Genomic DNA, 18,496 nt, shown 5'->3' with positions numbered 1-18,496 from the left:
CAGGCTCTAAACAGTAAATCTGGTGTTTCCAAACATAGTTACTTCCAAAGTCTTAGCTTATTTTTATCTTCTACTTATGATTTGAGTTGGGAAAATACAGTGAACCTGAAGTGTCTCTGTTTTAATATCATGCTATCCTAAAGGCTGTACAAAGGTTGTGTTTTTTCTTCTCCCTCAATTGAATTTTTACCAGCCTATGAAAAAGCCTTGTCTGTTGCTGAGTCTGAAAAAGATAAAGCACATATCCTGACTGCCTTGGCAATAATAGAATATAAACTGAACAAAGTGGATGCTGCAAAGACACTGCTGTTTAAATGGTGAGTGAGGAGAATAATCAGGATGTGATATTGTATTGTTTTTGTGGGAACTCAAGTGGATATTTTCTTTGTCTATTGCAGCATAGAAGTGGAAATGGATGCAGTGTACTTATTCATGTGATATGTCTGGTTATGTTTTATGGTCTGTCTCACTTTCTTAAAGCAGTATTGAATGGAAGGGCTGAGCAGTTTGGATGTCCAATATCCTTGAAGTTTTAAAAACTTTATCTTTTAAGATAATACTACTTTGTAGTTGTCGTAAGCACTAGGCAATGTTTTTGCTTATTAGCTGTAAGAACTCTGAATGACCAGTGAAAATAATTTCAGTTTAAGTAGTCAAAAATCTCAGAAATTATTGTGTTCCCAGCTACATAGACCAGGACAATCCTGTAGCTTTCCCATGAAAAGAAACAGATCTCTACTAGTTGTGCTGTTAAGTGGTGAATGCCTGTTATTTTTTCAATCTGTGGAAACTAAATGGCCTGTGCATCATTGTTAGCCTCCTAGTAGCTAGAAATTAAGAGTTACCATCTCACCTGCTGGGGGCAACTCTCTGTCAGTAGAGAGCTCTAGTAGTGGCAGTGCAGTACCCATTTTACCAGCAGACTCCTGAAGTCTACTAACACAGCAAAGGCCCATTACCTAATACACTAATGGTTAGTTGGCTAGGAAACTGATATTTCCTACATCTTGTAAATCACTGCAGCCTTCTATTTTTGTCATAAACATGAACAGTGACAGTTTCTAATGACATTATATGTTTGTGTTTAAAAAAAAGGTAGTGAATGGCTTAGGAAAGAAACATCACAATGAATATGTCTAGACCTGAATTGGAAACAGTGCTACAAACAGATTTTTGTGGATTTTACTAATAGGAACAAAAATTATGCATTCTGGTGCAATAGATGTCTGTCTTGACTGGAATTTGTGCTAGATGACTTGAAGTTCCCAAGTCGGACCTTGAACACGAAGCTCCTTTTTTTATTTCTCATTACTAGCTTAGCACAGAGATTTTTAACAGTGAGTATGTCTGGATGACTAGTATGATAGAATACCATTTCCTACTTGCCAAAGGGTCCTTTTGCTGGCTGTTCAAGTTTGATTAACAGTTTCTTTTTTTCTTGCTAGGGACTGAAAACAAAACATAGATTCAGAAGCTTACGTTCTTGTCTTTTATTGAAGGCAAAAGTAATCATTAAGAGCTTGATTAGGTGCCTGTGATCACCTGGTCTTCAAGGATATAGATCTAGCCTGATCCAGGATCCCACAGAGAGTGTTAATTCTGAGAGTGTTAATTCTGTACACCCTTCATGATTCATAGGAGCAAGGGGACTCAAAAGTGACATGAACTCTCATGTTATCGGTAAGCTTGGCTTGTACTCCAAAATAGTTGACTCTTTCCCTCTCTCTGATTCAACAGCTCATTAAAGGAACCTAGTACGGAAAGTCTGAAGACTTTGTGCACGCTGGGATTGGTAAAGCAGGATGCAACACTTGCAACAGCAGCCCTAAAAGAATTACTGAAGCATGAAAAAGGGGATGATGGGATTTATGAGAGGTGTCTTATTGCATCTGCTGTTTATGCATTACAAGGTAGAAATGTGGCAATCCAGAGGGAAGTCTCCAAAGCAATACACAGGTATATAGTTTGTCTTGCTTTAAATCGCCCTGTAAATTTACTGCTTTGATTACATTGAATAGTAAGCAAACCTGTTTCTTGGAAAATTATTCTAAAAAAAAAAATTTCAAAGATGAAGTCCTCACCTAAGGTTGCACCTTTAGCTGACAAGTTTGCTTTCTTATTTATGGAATTAAATAGCAGTAGTTTTGTAGCTTATTTAGTGTTTTCTGATTTTGTTTGGGGCGCTTTTTTGATAGGTAGGTTAGTTTACTCTTCTGTGAAAGCATTTTTCATCCTGTGTAGCATAACCTTCAGCTGAGAAAAGTCCCTTGGGTTTTTATTTAATATTTAGCAGCCTTTGAAACTGTTTCTTCCATTAGCTAAGTATCTGTGTTTAAATTTGATTTGATTAGCCTTAGCATTCTGAACCTTTCAGAAAAGCACACATCATAGTCTCTCCAAGGGTTTTCAGAAACTATTTTCATGCAATTGTTTTTTCCAACTACAACTAAAATTTCTTTTTCTTCAAACTCTGAGGATATGACCTGTAGGCCTAAAGTTTTTCTTTCCATGAATATGGATATGCGTGCTGTACATTTTACTTCTTTAGCTAGCAGTATAATTTCAATGTGGTGTTGTTTGTTTTTACCCATGTTTATCTTTTAATACATTGCATTGTATTCTTAATAGAAAAAGCTCTATTTGGTATTTATAGCAAGTGCTTACTGAGTCCTGGAAGACCAGGTGCATATCTAAACCAGACAGTCTAATAACACCGGTTTTTTTCCTTAGTTACCCTGATAATCCTGCCCTTTGGTCTCTTCTGTCTCGACTAGTTCCACTGTATGCATCAAAAAAGCCAAAAGTAAGTGTATTGCCAAAAGTAAGTGTAATACACCTGTGCTGTTTACATTCCAAGTAGTCTGTGTTGTTTCTTAACTGAAAAAAAGCCCCACCCTTCAGTGTGTGGACTTTCCCCAGTTAATATGAAAATGTCTTACATTCAAAGCAGTGCACGGCTACATACTGAATTTATGTACCATTATTTGGATCTTCCATGAGATAACAGTTCTTGAAGTAAACTTAAAAGAAAGATCTGCTAGAATTATGCTAACAATAAAAGGCTATATTATGTATAATTATGTATCATTTCTTTTGTTTCTTTTTAGAGATGTGTTTATTTAAATAAATATGAAGATTTACCTATCTTTAATTTGTTTATGTAGTCATCTTCACTATTCACATTCGACAATGCTTCCTTGCCACTAATCTGCTTATTATTAGCTTTTCTCCAAATAAATACTCCTTGCCTTAATTTATGCTTATTAATTATATAAACAGAAATAGCACCTGAAAAGAAACCCTTTTCAGTATGGGGCTGAAATTAGAAACCAATCATATGGATAAACTCTGGTCAAGGATGTCTCTTGCTAATTTTTTATAAAAAGATCATGCCATAAGCAAGGACATTGCCTCATTGTGCAAATTTTGTACTTGTGAATAGCAAAGATTAAAATATTTTGGTGTTATATTTTGCATAAAATTAATTAGCTGTGTAATCAAATTAATTGTTTGGTTTTTTAATCTTGCAGGGAGGAGCTGTTGCAGGAAGCGTTGCACATACACTTGATGTAAACTGTGGAAAGGTTTGCCTTTCTTAAAATGCAGATTCTGTAATTCCAAAACAGTCCTAAAATTAATTCTGTCTGATCACTTACACTGTTAAGTAACTCTTGTGTTCTGTTTTATAGGAAGTCCTGCTGAATATTGCAGTTAATCAGCTGGTAGCAGGATGTCACATGTTAGAAGATAAGAAAAACAATCCTTTGAAAAATATTCAGAAGGCCATCCATGTCTGTCCAGGTTACTCTTGTTCTCAAACACAGTAGTGTTTGTTTGGTTTTTTATCCATCCAAAGCAAAAATTACTGGATTAAAGTAAAATTTGCTTTTGTTTGGTTGATTTGTTGTTTAGGGTTATCCACGTATCTTCTGGGGATTTAGGGTTATGCATGTGTCTTTTGGAGAAAATGCTTAGAGTGGAAATTGTCACTTTTGTTCCAAAATTAGTGGAATGGGAATTAAGCCAGACAATAAGAAAAATATCACTGGGTTTTAAGGCCTGTTCTAAACTATGAGCAATTTCTTAATCTCTCAACAGGAAAAGACAAAAGTATTATTTAGTATACTAGACAAAATTGAAAAGCATATGTTCCCTAGTTATGTAGCACCAGACAGAAGAGAATTATTCATCTCCCTTGAGATTTTTTTATTAGAAAAGTTCTGTTAAAATGTGTGGATTATGAACTGTAGAGAACTCTATGGTTGTATTACTAAATAGTCTTCTTCCTATAGCATATGAAGTGCAAGTCTGGCGGGGTTTTCAATTGCTAATTTTTCCTTGATAGTGAAATACTGAAACATTGCTTCTTCTAGAGTCATTTTGCTCTGATGCATAAGGCTGGCTTGCAAGTTAAAAATGTCAATTACTTTCCTACAGGAAATATGAGTGTATGACTGCTGTTTAAAAGCAGTATACTTTACATTTTACTTCATTAGATCTTCAAGCTTTGTTTCATTTTGCTGGCAAAATTAATTATTTTAGGGATGAAAATTTAAATAAATAAAATCTTTAACTGAACTCTGTCCAATTCAGGACAAAGATTGCTCTTAGTAATAGGTGTTCCTCACAGGGCTATTTATAGGTGAAATTAACACAGGAATTAGCTGTCAGTGGAAGTAGGCGCCTGATGGTTTAACTTTCATGCTGGTGGGCAGAACAGACTGAATCTGCCACTTCGTGTTTTGTTACAACTTTTCAGTGAAAGCCAAGATTAATCTGTGTAGTCAAAAATAAATTGGCAGCTTCAGGTTAGCACACTGAAGCTGTCTGGGAAAAATACATTAGCTGGCTTTAGGAACAGCATCTTCCTTTCATAATCTGATGAACCTTAGAAGCAAGTAGTTATCACCTTCCTTGGTTTGAACTCAATTACTTCACTTATTGTTGGTATCTTATTTGCAGTGTATGGTTCCATTGATAGGTATGCTTTTATGCTTTACCTGGTAAAGCCCGTTCTAAGTGAACTACCAGCATATTTGGAATGGGCATGAGTTCTCTTTGACCATTCTTTTCTAGATAATCCTGTTGCTTGGGCAGTGCTAATGGCAGCCTGTCACGCTGAAAACACTGTTGTCTGTCTAAACAACACTGAACCGAAACGAACAGGTCTAGAGATGACACTTGTGTCTACAGTTTCAGCCAAAAGTAAGCTGTTTGAGTTTCCTATTTAAAAAAAGCAAAATAAAGTTTTAATTATCTAAGCTTGCAATACTGTTCTGAACTTGCAAATAGGCTGAGGATTACTCTATAGTGGTAATTACTCAATAGCTGTAATTGTATTTTACATTAAAAAAACATTAAAGGACGTACATTCTAATATAAAAATAGGTTTAGGTACTTAATGGCAGCTTGCTTTCCCTTTCAAAGCTTCAAATGGTTTTCTAAAATAGTATTTCTGAACTCTAATGCCTATACCCATGAAGGTTGTGGATGTATTACATTGCAGCAGCAGTACTTACAGGGAAAAGCTAAAGTAATTTTGAGTTCTGTAACTCTTCCAATAGATGGTCATTCTTGCTCAATAGTGTTTTGAAAACTGGAATTAAAATTCCATGTTTGATTGATCTCAAACCATTAACTCAAATGGTGCATGCTTATTTCCTGTCTTGCTTTTGATTTTGCCGTCTTTCAATATAACTACTAATGAAGGGAGCCATGTCACATTAAAACTCATAAAAGTTCTCCCTTACCAGATCTAGAGCCTGTGACTATGATATTGTACTACAGCATAAATACTAATCTCTTTAAGTGTGTTGTCTGTCTTTACAGCTGGAGAAAGTAATCTTCCACATAATTATGTCCGTACTCTGGAAGACTGGTGTCTGTGTCAAGCTATTACCAGTCTAGGGGAGACTGGTAAACTGTCAGAAGCTGAAGCTCTTTGTAACAAGGTATGATGGTGTGACACTGACAGATTGTGGTAGAATTGACAGAAGCCATTATTTTTGTGCATTATACAGTAAAGTAGTGTTTGAATTAGCAACTGTCTGTTCCATCAAAATACAGTATTTCGCAGAATCACTGAATATTCTGAGTTGAAAGGGACCCACAAAGATCAGATCATTAAGTCCAGCTCTGAAGTGAATGGCCTGTATGGGAATCAAACCTTCAACTCTGGCAGTATTAGCAGCATGCTCTGACCAACTGAACTGATGGTTGGCATTTTCTCCCCTCCCCAATATACTGTTTGCAACACCAGAACTGTGTTAATAGTTGAAACAAGCAGTGTATGTGTCATGATAAAACTGAAGTCTGTTCTTCCTGCCTAGAAGTAAGCAACACATTACCAAAATTCGGGGCAAGAGGTCAGGATAGGAGACATATATGGGACTTTGATTTCTTCTGGGTTGTTTTAGTACTTTGTTTCAGAGCTCCAAGTGGATGCTACAAGTTTAATTATTAAAAAGAGAGGTCTTGCTGCAGCACAACTGTGGAAGGGAGCTGGGCCATTAACCGCATTCAGGAGGGTGTTCATAAGCAGAAGACTTGGCAAAAGATAGGCAAAAAAGCACACATCCCTGATTTTCATTAAGGAAAATTACTTATTACATGCAAATGTGATCCTTGGTTTTGGTACATTTTATTAAAGTGGATGGGAGTTAAAAGAAAAAACAGCAATAAACAACAAAAAACCTAAATCACACAAGCAGATTGATTGAACATGCTGATTTTCAGGAGGAAGTACTTTCTTATTTCTTTGTTTGCTTGGTGAGGTGTTTTTCCTTTTCTGGCCTGCTTGTCTACTGACCTGCCTTATATTAACAATGATCAGAGATTTTGATACATACAAGATCTGTCCTTCCCCAAGTTTGGTAGGGGGGAAGGTTGTGGTAGATTCTGCTTGTTATGATGTAGCTTTTTGTTTGATTAAATAGCCTGGGGAGAGGACAGGCAGTGTCTGCAATTAATGTAGAAAAAAGGATAGCATTCCATAGTACCACAAACTCTCAGTGGTAGTTTTGGACCCCAGAATCCACAGAAAGCAGTATAACTGGGAGCGGAGAGTCAGACACTGCTGTCAATCAATTGTGAAGGATTCACAGGCAACATACTTTGTTAAAAAAATGTGTGAAAAATACAAGTATTGTTTGTTAAAACAAATCTGGTTTGAGTTATAATTCTTGGAAGTATTGTGATTACAGCACAGAAAATAACATGCAGTGAGATTTGCAGAAGCTTCATATGCTTCACCTGAGCAGAGTAAAGCAATAGATAGCTAGTTTTCTGTCTTTGCTTTTTTGTGTTGGTTCAAAGAAATACTTTCTGGATACCTGCTGTTACTGATTTAGTAAAGTGCTTCTGTTCCAGTGAAAATAAAGTATCTTAACTGGGAGAACTGAAATTGCTTGAAGCATAATCAAGGTCGCTTTTAGCCCCATGACAGGTTTATGCCTGTATTAATAGGCCCAAAATTTTTAATAATTGTCAAACCAAGTGAGAGCTGTCTTTCAGAAACCAAAAAAAGTAGGAAATGTGAAATGTAAATGTAAAATGTAAAACTGAGCTTAGACTTCAAATGTATTTTGAGGACAGAAAAAATATTACCTATTTTTGTGGGTCAGTCCTGGAATACTCCTTTGTGCAGTGGAGGAGAAAAATACTGTGTTCCAAGCAACCTGAGAAGGTTTTCAGTTTTGTTTTCTATAAAGAACAGAAGGGAAAATTTAAGTGTCCTTGATATTGCAGAATGTTAATTCTGACTGTTGTGGTTTTAGGGTTTAAAAAGCTGCCCTGAGCACCCAACTCTATTTTTGCTTTTGAGACAAGTTCAGTGTAAGCAGCTGTTGCAGTCTCACAAAGAACTTCCAGACAACATCCTGGAGGAACTTCGCAAAACAGTCATGTCCAGTTCATCCTCAGCTGCAGCCTGGCAAGTAAGTGTCAATCTTTTCCCTAAATGGTGTGTCAGTCTCACACCTGCTGTAGGAGGGTGAGCATTTGTTTCACTGCTTGATTTTATTGATCTGCTGACAGTCAGTGACACAAAAAACAGCTAAATTCTATTTGTTCCAAAGCTAAAACATCATGTTAACTTCTATAAAAGTTGAAATATTAAGGACTGCTAATACGACCAAGCAGACATGGAGGTAGGAGAATTAAAAGCTTGAGATAAATGTTTGGAGTCCCTGTCTTTAGGGATCTGTGATTTGACATGTGAGCAGAAACCAATTAAATATTTAATAGCTTCATAAGAATAAATGGAAGTAAAGGGTTTCCTGTTGTAGTAATACAGAATTTCTTATTTAAGGGTCTGAAAACCTGAGTAAGTCTCTTTCTCCTTAATGTCCTGACTTCAGGTGTCACTGTTCTTTTGAGTAAGTTGACTGCAGAGAGTCACTCCCAGTAACATTGTTCACTGATTCGCTTCCATGGCATGATGAGTAATCATTTTCACTTGACACAAAAGTGCTAAATCTCACTTCAATTACTGCTTCTGTGAGTCAATCTGAGAAGTCTCACACATGCCAAGAGATCCTTTTCATGATGCAACCCAAATATGTTCATTTTCTAACAGCTGCTTTTTAGTTTACAATTATTATCTGTCTTTACCAATGTAAGTAGCACATTGTTTTAAAAAATTACGTGAACTTTCAGAGTCCTTTATGTAGCTGAAGGATTTATGATGCTCCTCTGTGTGTTGATAAAATAAAACCCTGCTTGTGGTAAGATACAGTGAAGTTGTTTTCGCTCTTAGAAGATCAGTGTAAGGCTGCTTTACAGATCCTGATCTTGCTTCTTAGAAGGCTGCAGATCCTCTTCTCTACAGAAACACCAGGAGCATTCTTTCTGGAAAAGATGCTTTTTTGATGTATTTTTATGGGATTTGTTATTATGCATCTTTCTGCATATAGAACTCATTCAGGTTGAATTTGCAAAATAAGGGGCACACAAGAAATTATTGTATCCTCTTTTTTAATAACATTTTTAAAATTAAATTAGGGTTTGTGTACATTCTTCAAGCATTCCTTGCATAGCCAAGTCATCTTCCTTACAAGCAGGGCAAATAAGTGAAATGAGTGCATGTAATGTGGGGAGTGGGAGGGGATTATTTGTTTTAGTCTTCTTAACCCAGGCCACAGATAAGTTACCTTGAGGAAAATCTTTTTAGTCTTTAATTATAGGGCTCGGGGCTTAGGTAGCATTCTGAAAAACTTGGCTGCTACATTTGCTTCTAGTGGATAAATGTACGTATTTATGTTTTCTGTCTCTAGACTTCCTGTGAGTTTGATTTATCAGTTGTGATGCCTTACAGTTTTACTACATTAGAGGGTCCATTAACTTTTCTTTCTGATTAAGTTTTTTGCTTTTGTGAAATTTAAGAGTGCTGCTGAACTGCTGCTCTGATGGTTGTTCTACTTTTTGTGCTGTGACTTGTCAGGAAAATAGAGAAAAGTATGCCTGGCAAAGCTGCCTTTGTGCCTTCGCATGGGGGTTCTCTTCTTTACTTCTTGAGTGCTAGACATCTTCAGCTGCCAAGAGCTGAGGCTGAGGGAAGCTTTTTTTCCTTCACATGGATGAATGTTTTACTCTCAAAAGCAGGCCTGCAGCTTGATGTCAAGAATGCACAGTCTCACTAGTGCTAATTAGTACTTTCCAGTGTGTTGCTCTTTGTAATTAGGAGTAACTTCTATGCACCAGAAAGCATTAATAATTTTTGCCTCCTCTAACACCCTGCAGTCTTTAGCTCGGAAAAGTCCAGAGGCCTTTGCTCAAAAGCAAGGGAATTACTTTGTTTACTTGGTGATCCAGCAAAGAATATTTCTAAATATGGCTTGCACATCTTCATGCATATCATGTACATGTCAAGGATTTGCAAATATGGCTGCATCTGCCTCAGAAAAGGTGTGATGACTACAGAATTAAAGATAGAGAAGCTAGAATTCTTTTCCTTCTCTTCATGAGGAAATCCAGGACATCTTGTGCTGGCAGAGCAGGCAGCAGCTGAGACAATCTATCAAAAAAAGTCTGTGAGTGGGCTAGGGAACTCTCAAAATAATTTACTGTAGTGAGGTGTACTGCCAGCTCTGCAGCAGACTAATTTTTCTGCAGGGCAATGGATAGTGTGTTGTTGAAATGAGGACTGGGTGCATGGCGACAGCTAATAGTATGCTGTGATACTTTCATAAATTGGACTAAATGGTATTACCTAATGTATGTGTGTTTTGGTGGCTCCATAACTGATTTGTTGGATGTTTATTTTCAGTGGCTGGCGAAAATATATCAGTCTCAGAGAATGATGACTGGAGCAGAGATGTGTTACAGAAAGAGTCTGCAGTTGGCATCACAGCAGGGCAGCTGGAACGGGAAGTTATCCAGTCTGCTCAGGCTAGCTATGCTCGCACTGGAAATCTGCATGGTAGGATAACCAGTATAACATTACTGCATGATTTCACAGAAGTTGGTGGGATAGAAGGCTTCTGCAGTCATTAAATGCTGCCCCTGTTGAAATGACTTTACGTTTTATGAATGACAGCTAGAGAATAAAATGAGACATCAGGGGCAGTGGAGTATTCTTAGAACATGTCTTTTTAAGACCAGTTGCAATGTAATAATCACATAGAGCCACTTTGTGCCTAAGAGGCTCACTTTCTCAGTAAGGCTTGTCTACAACAGCTTTAGTTTGATCATCCAAATTGGCATACCCCTCAATACTCCCTTAACAAATGTTTTTTCTTCACTGGTGCCTGGAGAAGTCAGTCAGTCATATTTCAAGTATTTTTATGCTGTATGGTCATTTCCAGATATGATGCCTTGCACTGAAGTCTAAGAACAACCTAAGGGAATTGTATCTTGTGGAATAAAGTACTCTATTCCTTGCACTGGGGGGCAAGGTGAACATATCTTGGGATCTTGGCAAGTGTTTATTATCTTCAAGCAGTGTCACTCTAGAAACAAAGTGCACTACCAGAATTTAAAGTGTACTGTAAAATGTAGATAGTGCTGTGATCTTGGCAAATGCTTTTTCACAAATTAATGAATGACCCAGCTGTAATCAAAATCAGGCAAAGCAACCCCCATATATCCTGAGATCTTGTGTAAGAAAAGATAGTTGGATTTACTGAGGATAAAGCTGCAAAACTGTTCTCAGTTGTCCTCAGCTTTTCTCAGAAGTGCATTGCTTCCAAAGGCAGAATTTGTAAAGCAGCAGTATTTTTCCTGCTGTAATTCTGTCAGTTTTTAGTGGTATGCTTTGTTTCTTATTGCTCCTCAATGCTTTCAGAGGTCTCAAGATACCGTCTAAATTGATTAATACTATTTCTTCAAGGGCTGGCCTGAATTGCCTAAGAATAAACAAGACTTACATTAAATATGTGATTAGTATGAATTTGATTATCTCATCTCAACTTTTTAAGTGAGCAGAGAAGCTGATAAGTGGATTTTTTTTTTTTTTTTGGCATTTCTGCACTGGTTTAATGAAATGTATAAAAGCTGGGTGAAAAACTTGCTCAGATCCAAGAAAGCTCTGCATTTGAAAATTGCTTGTCTCCCAATTATCTTCCAAGATTTGGTCGCCCTTTCAAGTACAGTAATTTGAATGCTATCCAGATACAATGGGGATAATAAGGTTTTTCTAAAGCCAGTTTTTCTTTCTTTGCTTTGCTTATATTAAGATATATGGCTTTGCTCAATAGTTGCTTTGTTAGGTGATTACAGTCTAGGAGTTGGTTTTGACTTCTGGTAAAAATTATGTCACTTCTGGGGATAAATTTTACATTCTTGAATAGTTTTATATGTGGTATGAAGATTTACAAGGATTTCCAAAGCACTACTAAAATTTATATGAAAAAACAAAAAGATTATGTACACAAATTAGCAGGGGGGAATGCTGCCAAGGCTGATCCTAAATAAGTAAACATGACTTTTCTAGGCACTTCTAACCATTGTTAGTTGGGGTTTTTTTTAAAGAAGTGTCTTTCTAACCTGCCAAATTCTTCTCAGATCAGCTGGAATTAAACCTGCTTTCTAGAGAGATGCAAATATACTACAATAAAGTCATTTTCCCTCTGCTTTTTCTTCTCTTTATTTTTTTTTAAATTTCTTATTATTCTCTTTCTTTCTTTTGTTCTTAAATTTATAATAGGCTAATGTCTCAAATGAACACTGGCCATCCTTGGTTCAGGAGGCAACAACTGAAGCTTTGAAACTTTCTCCTTGCCCTTTGGCAGCTCTGCTTCAAGCCCTGCTACAGTATAATCGCAAAATGGGAGCAAGGTAGGCATGATCTGTTAAGTTGTGAGTGGAATACAGTGTCTAAAAATACAAGTGGTCATTATCTGCAAATCTAACTTCAAGAACTTAAAGAAACTTGAAAGCGGAAATTTATTCTTGAAATAGTGTGGTAAATAAAAGGGAGAGGTTACAAGGGGTTAGTGATGTGGGGAGCAGCCAAATCTTCCCTTATTTGTGGAAAGAAATCCACCCAGAAAAAAACAGCTGTAAGACAACTTTTATTATAAAAGCATGTTATCTAAATAAATTCACCAGGGAGACAACATGTTCTGAAAAATCTTCTAAAATAGCACAGTGGAAACGGATATCGCTGACCTGACTACTGCTGGCATTAATTTTGATCCCAGATTTGGCTCACAGTGAAAGTTAATGCCCATTCCTGAACAGCCACCTAGACATTGTGGCTTTTTGAGGAAGGATTTAGGGAAGGGGTTCTTGCAATCTTCCTGGGTAGTGTATCTGGTTGCTATGGCCATTTTGTCTTCTATAGTATTTTTGCTTAAGCTATGGAAAATTGGAGGGTTTTGTATGGTTTTGTGTCACTCTTGCACCAAGAATAACACAGGAACAGGTGAGAAGGCAGTATTGTAGAAAAGAGCAAAGAAGGCTTTATTCAAGAGAACCACACGGTTTTTATAGAGTGATATGATAGATTCTGTTTGATTGTCTAACTAACAAAAACATCTTCCTCACACACTGTCCTTGAGAAGAACAGAAAGAGGAAGTAGAAGAACACCACCTGCAGATTGTTTATACTTAACAAGTTATCACATTCTTACAACTCCCTAAAAATTCTCACAAGTCGCTGTGAGAAACGCTTGCCGTTTCTCTCTCTGTCCCATGGCATCCACAGTTTTGTTCAATAATTCATCTGTTTTATCGATAATGCTAGGAAACTGGCTTACGTTTTTTGTTGGCTGTTCAGATGACAGCCTAATGTGATTGTGATGGTTGTCACTTAAAATAAAATTAAGATAAAAACTTGATTAAAATCAGTCTTATTACCATTCCAGATACTAACTTACATGAACAGTGTATCACAAGATGGAATTGATCTGCCTAGGTGTTTCAAAATCCTGAAACAATAAATTAATCTTGAATACAAATAGCAAACAAAAACATGTAACTTCTCAACAGCCTGTTAAATCACAATGTACTGAAATATCACATTGGCTATAAAGGGCAGAATTCTTAGAAGAAGACCCAAAGCTGATGGAGCACGAGAGAATGAATATGACATCTCTACATGTAGCTCTCAGTTTTTACCAGATTTCTAATGGCACTGTGAATTTGAAAATCCCTTTGTTAGGTGATGTTGTTGTTGTTGGAAGGTAGTATCAGCCAAACAGAATTTTAGATTTTGTGTAATACTCTATTCCAATTCCCTTCTCTTCTGCGCTTTCACATCTTGTCTCTGTTTGCAAGAACTGCAATAAGGGCTTTCCCATATATTACTTCTGGCCATTGTTGCTTTCTTTGTTATGTTACATGGGGCCTGTTCAGTTGAATTTGATTTGGATTATGTTTTGATTGTGTTTCCAGGGAGACTCGGCGAATGTTGGAGAGAGTCATTTACCAACCAGCAAATCCAGAAACCATCGTGTCAGTGGCACGCTGGTACCTCCTGCAACATCTGTATGCCAAAGATGATTGTGAATTAATAGATGTAAGACAGTCCACCTTTTACAGAACTTCTGTATATTTACGTTTGACATTGTACTTGCAACTGGGAAGTGGGGTAGAAGGAGGCTAGGGAACGTGTAGCTCTTGAGGTGCAAATGTAGTTCAGTTTTTGAAATCAACACCAGTTTGTTTGTCTTCCATTCCTCCATGCAGTAATGAAAAATAAACAGTAAAGTCTCCGGTCCAAACTTGGAACAGTTCTACTGGTGATTCTTTAGTAGACATGAGGACCATTTAATTAAAATTTTAGCAATAATAATGTTAATTCCTTCTAGCCTGACTGGAACATGTAACGTTCCTGGCCCAAAACATCTGAGCAGTACAATCTCTGTGCTCTCTCTTAAAGACTTGTGTGTAATGCTACATTATTTTCAGTTCTTAGTAGATGCTGCATTACTTTCTTGTTGACAGTACTTCACTGATGTATTTGATCAAACTCACAAATCCATGCAGCTCTTTCCTGTAGAAGTGGGATTTCATTCATTTTGGCTGGTAATGAGAACTACTTTTCTCCTCAAAAATCTGAGTACACTCTTCTATCCTCAATGCTGCCACTTGTGATGAGGTCTTTTGCCCATATTATCAGCTGTTCCCTGGTGAAATGTTGAATCCAATACAAAATACATTTGGAGGTGCATATGAATAGCTGTGGACAAAAATCCATGCACAGACACAGATAAAAAATGCTAGATCTAATGAGTTCAGAAGATCCTGGTATGATCTCAGTGCACTTGCTTCTGCAAAGTCATTTATAGTCCCTGCTGATGAGTATGATAATAATGGCTGGAGATTTGCTTGGTTCTGCTTAATGATTTTCCTTTTCAGTATGTATAATGTCATTGGGTTATGAGAGATGTATCAGAAGCTTATGAACATTAGGTTGCTGTGGGACCTTTTTTGAAGGTCCCTGACAGAAAAGCTCCAAATATGATGTGTGGAAAATAAATCAGGGAAGTGTGAATTTAAGTGGAGGAGGGAAAAGGATGTGGCAGTTTTTTTAAACCAGCTGCAGAGAACCCTTCAGTTTGGCAAATGAAGATGTATACAAAGCAGGGGACAAGTGTGTGTTAGCTGAAAATAGGTCCGTTTGTTTAATTGCTAGCAGGTAACTACTTGTCAAAGTAATCAGTGATGCTTTTACAGACCATTGGAAGTGATTGCATCTACAGTGAAGAGTTTGGATCTTTTAAGCAAGTTGATGTGTAATGTTGAGTATTTCCTATTTGGGGATTATGGTTAGAGGATCTTTTAGCAAAAATGGAAAACTTTAATTCTAACAGGAATTAAAGTACATTTCAGATTGCCATTAAGACAATAACAGAAAAATCTTATATTCTCAGGTAATTTTTTATTTTTCTCTGCAGGTGCTTATACAAAATGCCAAAGCTAATGGAGATGTTAGAGCTCTGGAACTAAATGAGAAATTGTCATCAAGTGCCTAGAATGGACTTTCTCAAGCAAAGTACTCTTATGTTCATCCAGTTGAATTAGTTCACCTTCCAGAAGCGTATAGAGTTTGGGCTGTTTTGTTCATTGTGTCTGATTTATTTTTTTCTATTTCATCAGCTGCAGCCCTGTCTTTAGTTTTGCTTTTTCTTGAACAAAAGTAGGTTATTTTCATGTTGAGTTACAACATAAAACCACATTTATTTTGAAAAGAAAAGCCTGAAATTTGCTTTTATTTGCTCCCCCACTTAAACTTCATTGATATTCATGATAGAGTATTTCCTCCCTAAATGATATAGCAAACAGAATTCCCATTTATCTACTCATGCATCTTTGACCTCCTGGACCGCAGCTGGGGCCCCCTCCCGAGAATGCTGGCAGGAGTGGGGGGCAGGAGCTGGGTGGTCCCTTGGTCCAGGGGTCTTCCAGATGCCTTCTGTCCCATCTGGGTCACAGCTGATGCCTTGTGAAGGCTGACCTGGAACAGAGACTAGATGGAGTGAAAGAATAAAGTAGGTATTCATTAGAAGGCCTCAATGGATACACCTTGGGCAGTACAGGAGCCCAGCCAGGGCTACACCCCAGATGAACCCAAAATGGTCACAAAATGGATGACTGGTCATGGGGTCTCTCAGCTTTATAGGTTCTGGTCCATTAGCATATTGGAGTTAATTGTCCAATTATAGCTTTAGATTATGAAGTCCCATCCTTCTTGTTTTTCTCTCTTTAGTCCATGTTTATGTTCTTGGGCCTGAGATTTGGGTGGTTGTCCCTGGTCCCAGGCTAGGAAAGGAATTGTTTTGTCTACCTACTCTGTGAAGAGAGCTTACCATCCCTTAATATGAAGCTCAGAACTACACACTAAAGCAGCACAGAATCTGAAAAATATAAAAGCTAAAACCTAAGGCATCATTTGGATGCACACAGAAGTACACTTATTAACTCCACTGCCAGGTTTTCCTGGCACAGAATCTTAAGAGCTGGGTAGCAGACAACTTCTGTCATCTCTTGGTAACTCAGCTGCTGATTGCTTAATTGGGTGAATTATGAGAGCCGTTCTTCAGATATGATGTTGTTTTGCTTTTATGTACATGAAAATAAAAAATAAATAAAGCAATGACTCTGACCTGGGAAAGTGAGGATGTTCACTCTGTTGACAGGATGATAGGGGGTCCAATTTCTTGTTTAAATCATCTTAAAATTTCTGTCCAGCAGTCTTACAATGGCTCATACGATCCCATGTTATAGGCAGGAAAGAGCACTTCAAAACATGCAGTGAGACAGTATTGAACATGCACTTGTTTTCAGAACCAGTTGTTCTGGACTCACAGAAAACAGAATGCTGAGTTGGCGTGCAAGTCACACACGCTGATCTCTGGAGAGTGTACCCCTCTCATTTTAACAGGAAAACTCATCTCAGCGGGTTGGGGCTTCTAGTCTGTGGTGGTAAGATGAAACCTCTAAATAGCAAGAATGTCTCCTTATCTTCCACACTTTCATTCTCTTACTTTCCTTTAAATTATTTTCTTTAAAATTAGATAGATTACACTTCCCTTCACTGAGCTGCTGTCAGATAGCCTTGAACTATCAGTAAGTGCAAATCTTAAATGGAAATGCTGCGAAAGTCAGACATGACTCTCAAGAGTAGCTGTAACTTTTTTTAGCTTGCTGCTATTAAAAACCTGGAGAAATTCTTGCAGCCTATGGTTTGTATCCTTGGCATATGGTCTTGGTATGTACACTACCTACTCTAGTGGGTAAAAAGCTGTCATCACCAGCCTCCTGACAGCACAGTAAGCAACTGCCTGCCCCTCTTAATCCTGTGTGCACATTTGCCAAGACTTTGCTGGTACTGAGCTCTGAAAGCCTTCTAGCATCTAGGAGAGCTCACAGGTCACAACAGCCCAGAGATGCCAGCTGAGTAACCATCAACTGTGAACATTCTGTATTAGAAAAAAATTTAGTGGTACAATGGTTCTTCTGCTAAAAAGACCATGAAATTGCTTTTACTGTAAACAGTGATGAGCTCCTTGAATAAGATAATTATACAGCCTGAAGTTGTATTACGTACACTGTAGGGAAAAAAAACTCCACAAATCTCTGTGAGTTGTGAAGTACTCATTGAAAAGTGCTCAGGGATGATGAGTTTAAATTTAAGCTTTTGCAAAATTCAACAACATGAGGTAAAAGTCTTGCTCTCCTGGTTTTTAAGCAATGTATAGCCTCTACAAAATTGGCACATTGTAGCAAGTCTGCTATAACAATGGCAAAGCTTGTAAATTCCTGCAGCTTGAGGCAACCCTGTATTTTATGTAAAGTAGAGCACAGCAAAAAACAAAGACACAAGCATCACTGATTTGGGGAATTGAGAATTGTTTATGGATTTCACTGCCTGGGAAGTCAGTGTTCTTCAGCTGCTCTTGCTCTAAAGGGCGGGGGGGGGGGGGGGGGGGGGGAATAAACATTGTCCACTATGTTGGTTTATGCTGAAAGCAGAATGGAATGAGATCTAATGAACTGAAGGTAGAACTTTTCATGACTTGCAATACTAGGGGTTGCTTTTTTAATCCCATGCTGGTTCTTACTAGAGAGGGAACTCTAAGACTTGACAAGGCTTGCTCTTGGTGGTCACTCTTCTGGGAGGTCACCTGGATGGTGTTTTTTCATGTCTTTCTGAATTTTCTCTTTTTTTAAGTTTCATTTTGTGTTCTGTATTTGTTTGAGCAGCTCCAGAGATTCATGAACAGGACTTCATTTACTGAAGTCCTGTAAAAGAATAGGAACAATTAATTAGATAGTGGTTGCTTTCAACACATAAAGAGTTGATTCTTTGTGTCTGCAAAGATTTCTGACCCATGCAAATGACATTAAATCAAATCTATCCCATTATTTTCTTGAATAGTATAAAAACACAATAGCAGCTTGGGTTGCAAGCTCCTTGTAACTGGGAGCTGTCTTCCACAGCTGGTATTTGACAATACCAAGCGTAATTACAGCTGTGATTGACCTCAGGCATGTGATGTGGCAGAAAGAAGGCACTGTCTTGTCTTTTAAAAAGGGGGAGTTTGCTTTTAAC

At 37.5% G+C, this 18,496-nt stretch overlaps 1 protein-coding gene across 8 annotated transcripts in view; it reads left to right on the top strand.

The window, feature by feature from the left end:
- The window catches only part of SKIC3 (SKI3 subunit of superkiller complex), a 47,541-nt gene extending 30,996 nt beyond the window's left edge, over positions 1-16,545 (top strand). For all 8 annotated transcript variants that reach the window (XM_084225777.1, XM_084225779.1, XM_084225776.1 and 5 more), the window contains 12 exons: positions 194-317; positions 1,738-1,956; positions 2,731-2,803; positions 3,531-3,584; positions 3,690-3,801; positions 5,077-5,205; positions 5,830-5,951; positions 7,776-7,934; positions 10,265-10,417; positions 12,143-12,273; positions 13,834-13,957; positions 15,339-16,545. In XM_084225777.1, coding sequence (XP_084081903.1) covers positions 194-317; positions 1,738-1,956; positions 2,731-2,803; positions 3,531-3,584; positions 3,690-3,801; positions 5,077-5,205; positions 5,830-5,951; positions 7,776-7,934; positions 10,265-10,417; positions 12,143-12,273; positions 13,834-13,957; positions 15,339-15,416 — 1,478 coding nt within the window. In that variant the 3' untranslated portion in view covers positions 15,417-16,545. The remainder of the gene's footprint in view (positions 1-193; positions 318-1,737; positions 1,957-2,730; positions 2,804-3,530; positions 3,585-3,689; positions 3,802-5,076; positions 5,206-5,829; positions 5,952-7,775; positions 7,935-10,264; positions 10,418-12,142; positions 12,274-13,833; positions 13,958-15,338) is intronic.
- The last annotated feature ends 1,951 nt before the right edge of the window (positions 16,546-18,496 follow it).

This window comes from Fringilla coelebs (genome assembly GCF_963513975.1).
Source record: "Fringilla coelebs genome assembly, chromosome: Z".
Classification (NCBI taxonomy): domain Eukaryota; kingdom Metazoa; phylum Chordata; class Aves; order Passeriformes; family Fringillidae; genus Fringilla; species Fringilla coelebs.
The sequence above is the reverse complement of the archived record's forward strand: the minus strand, read 5'-3'. Positions and strand labels throughout refer to the sequence as shown.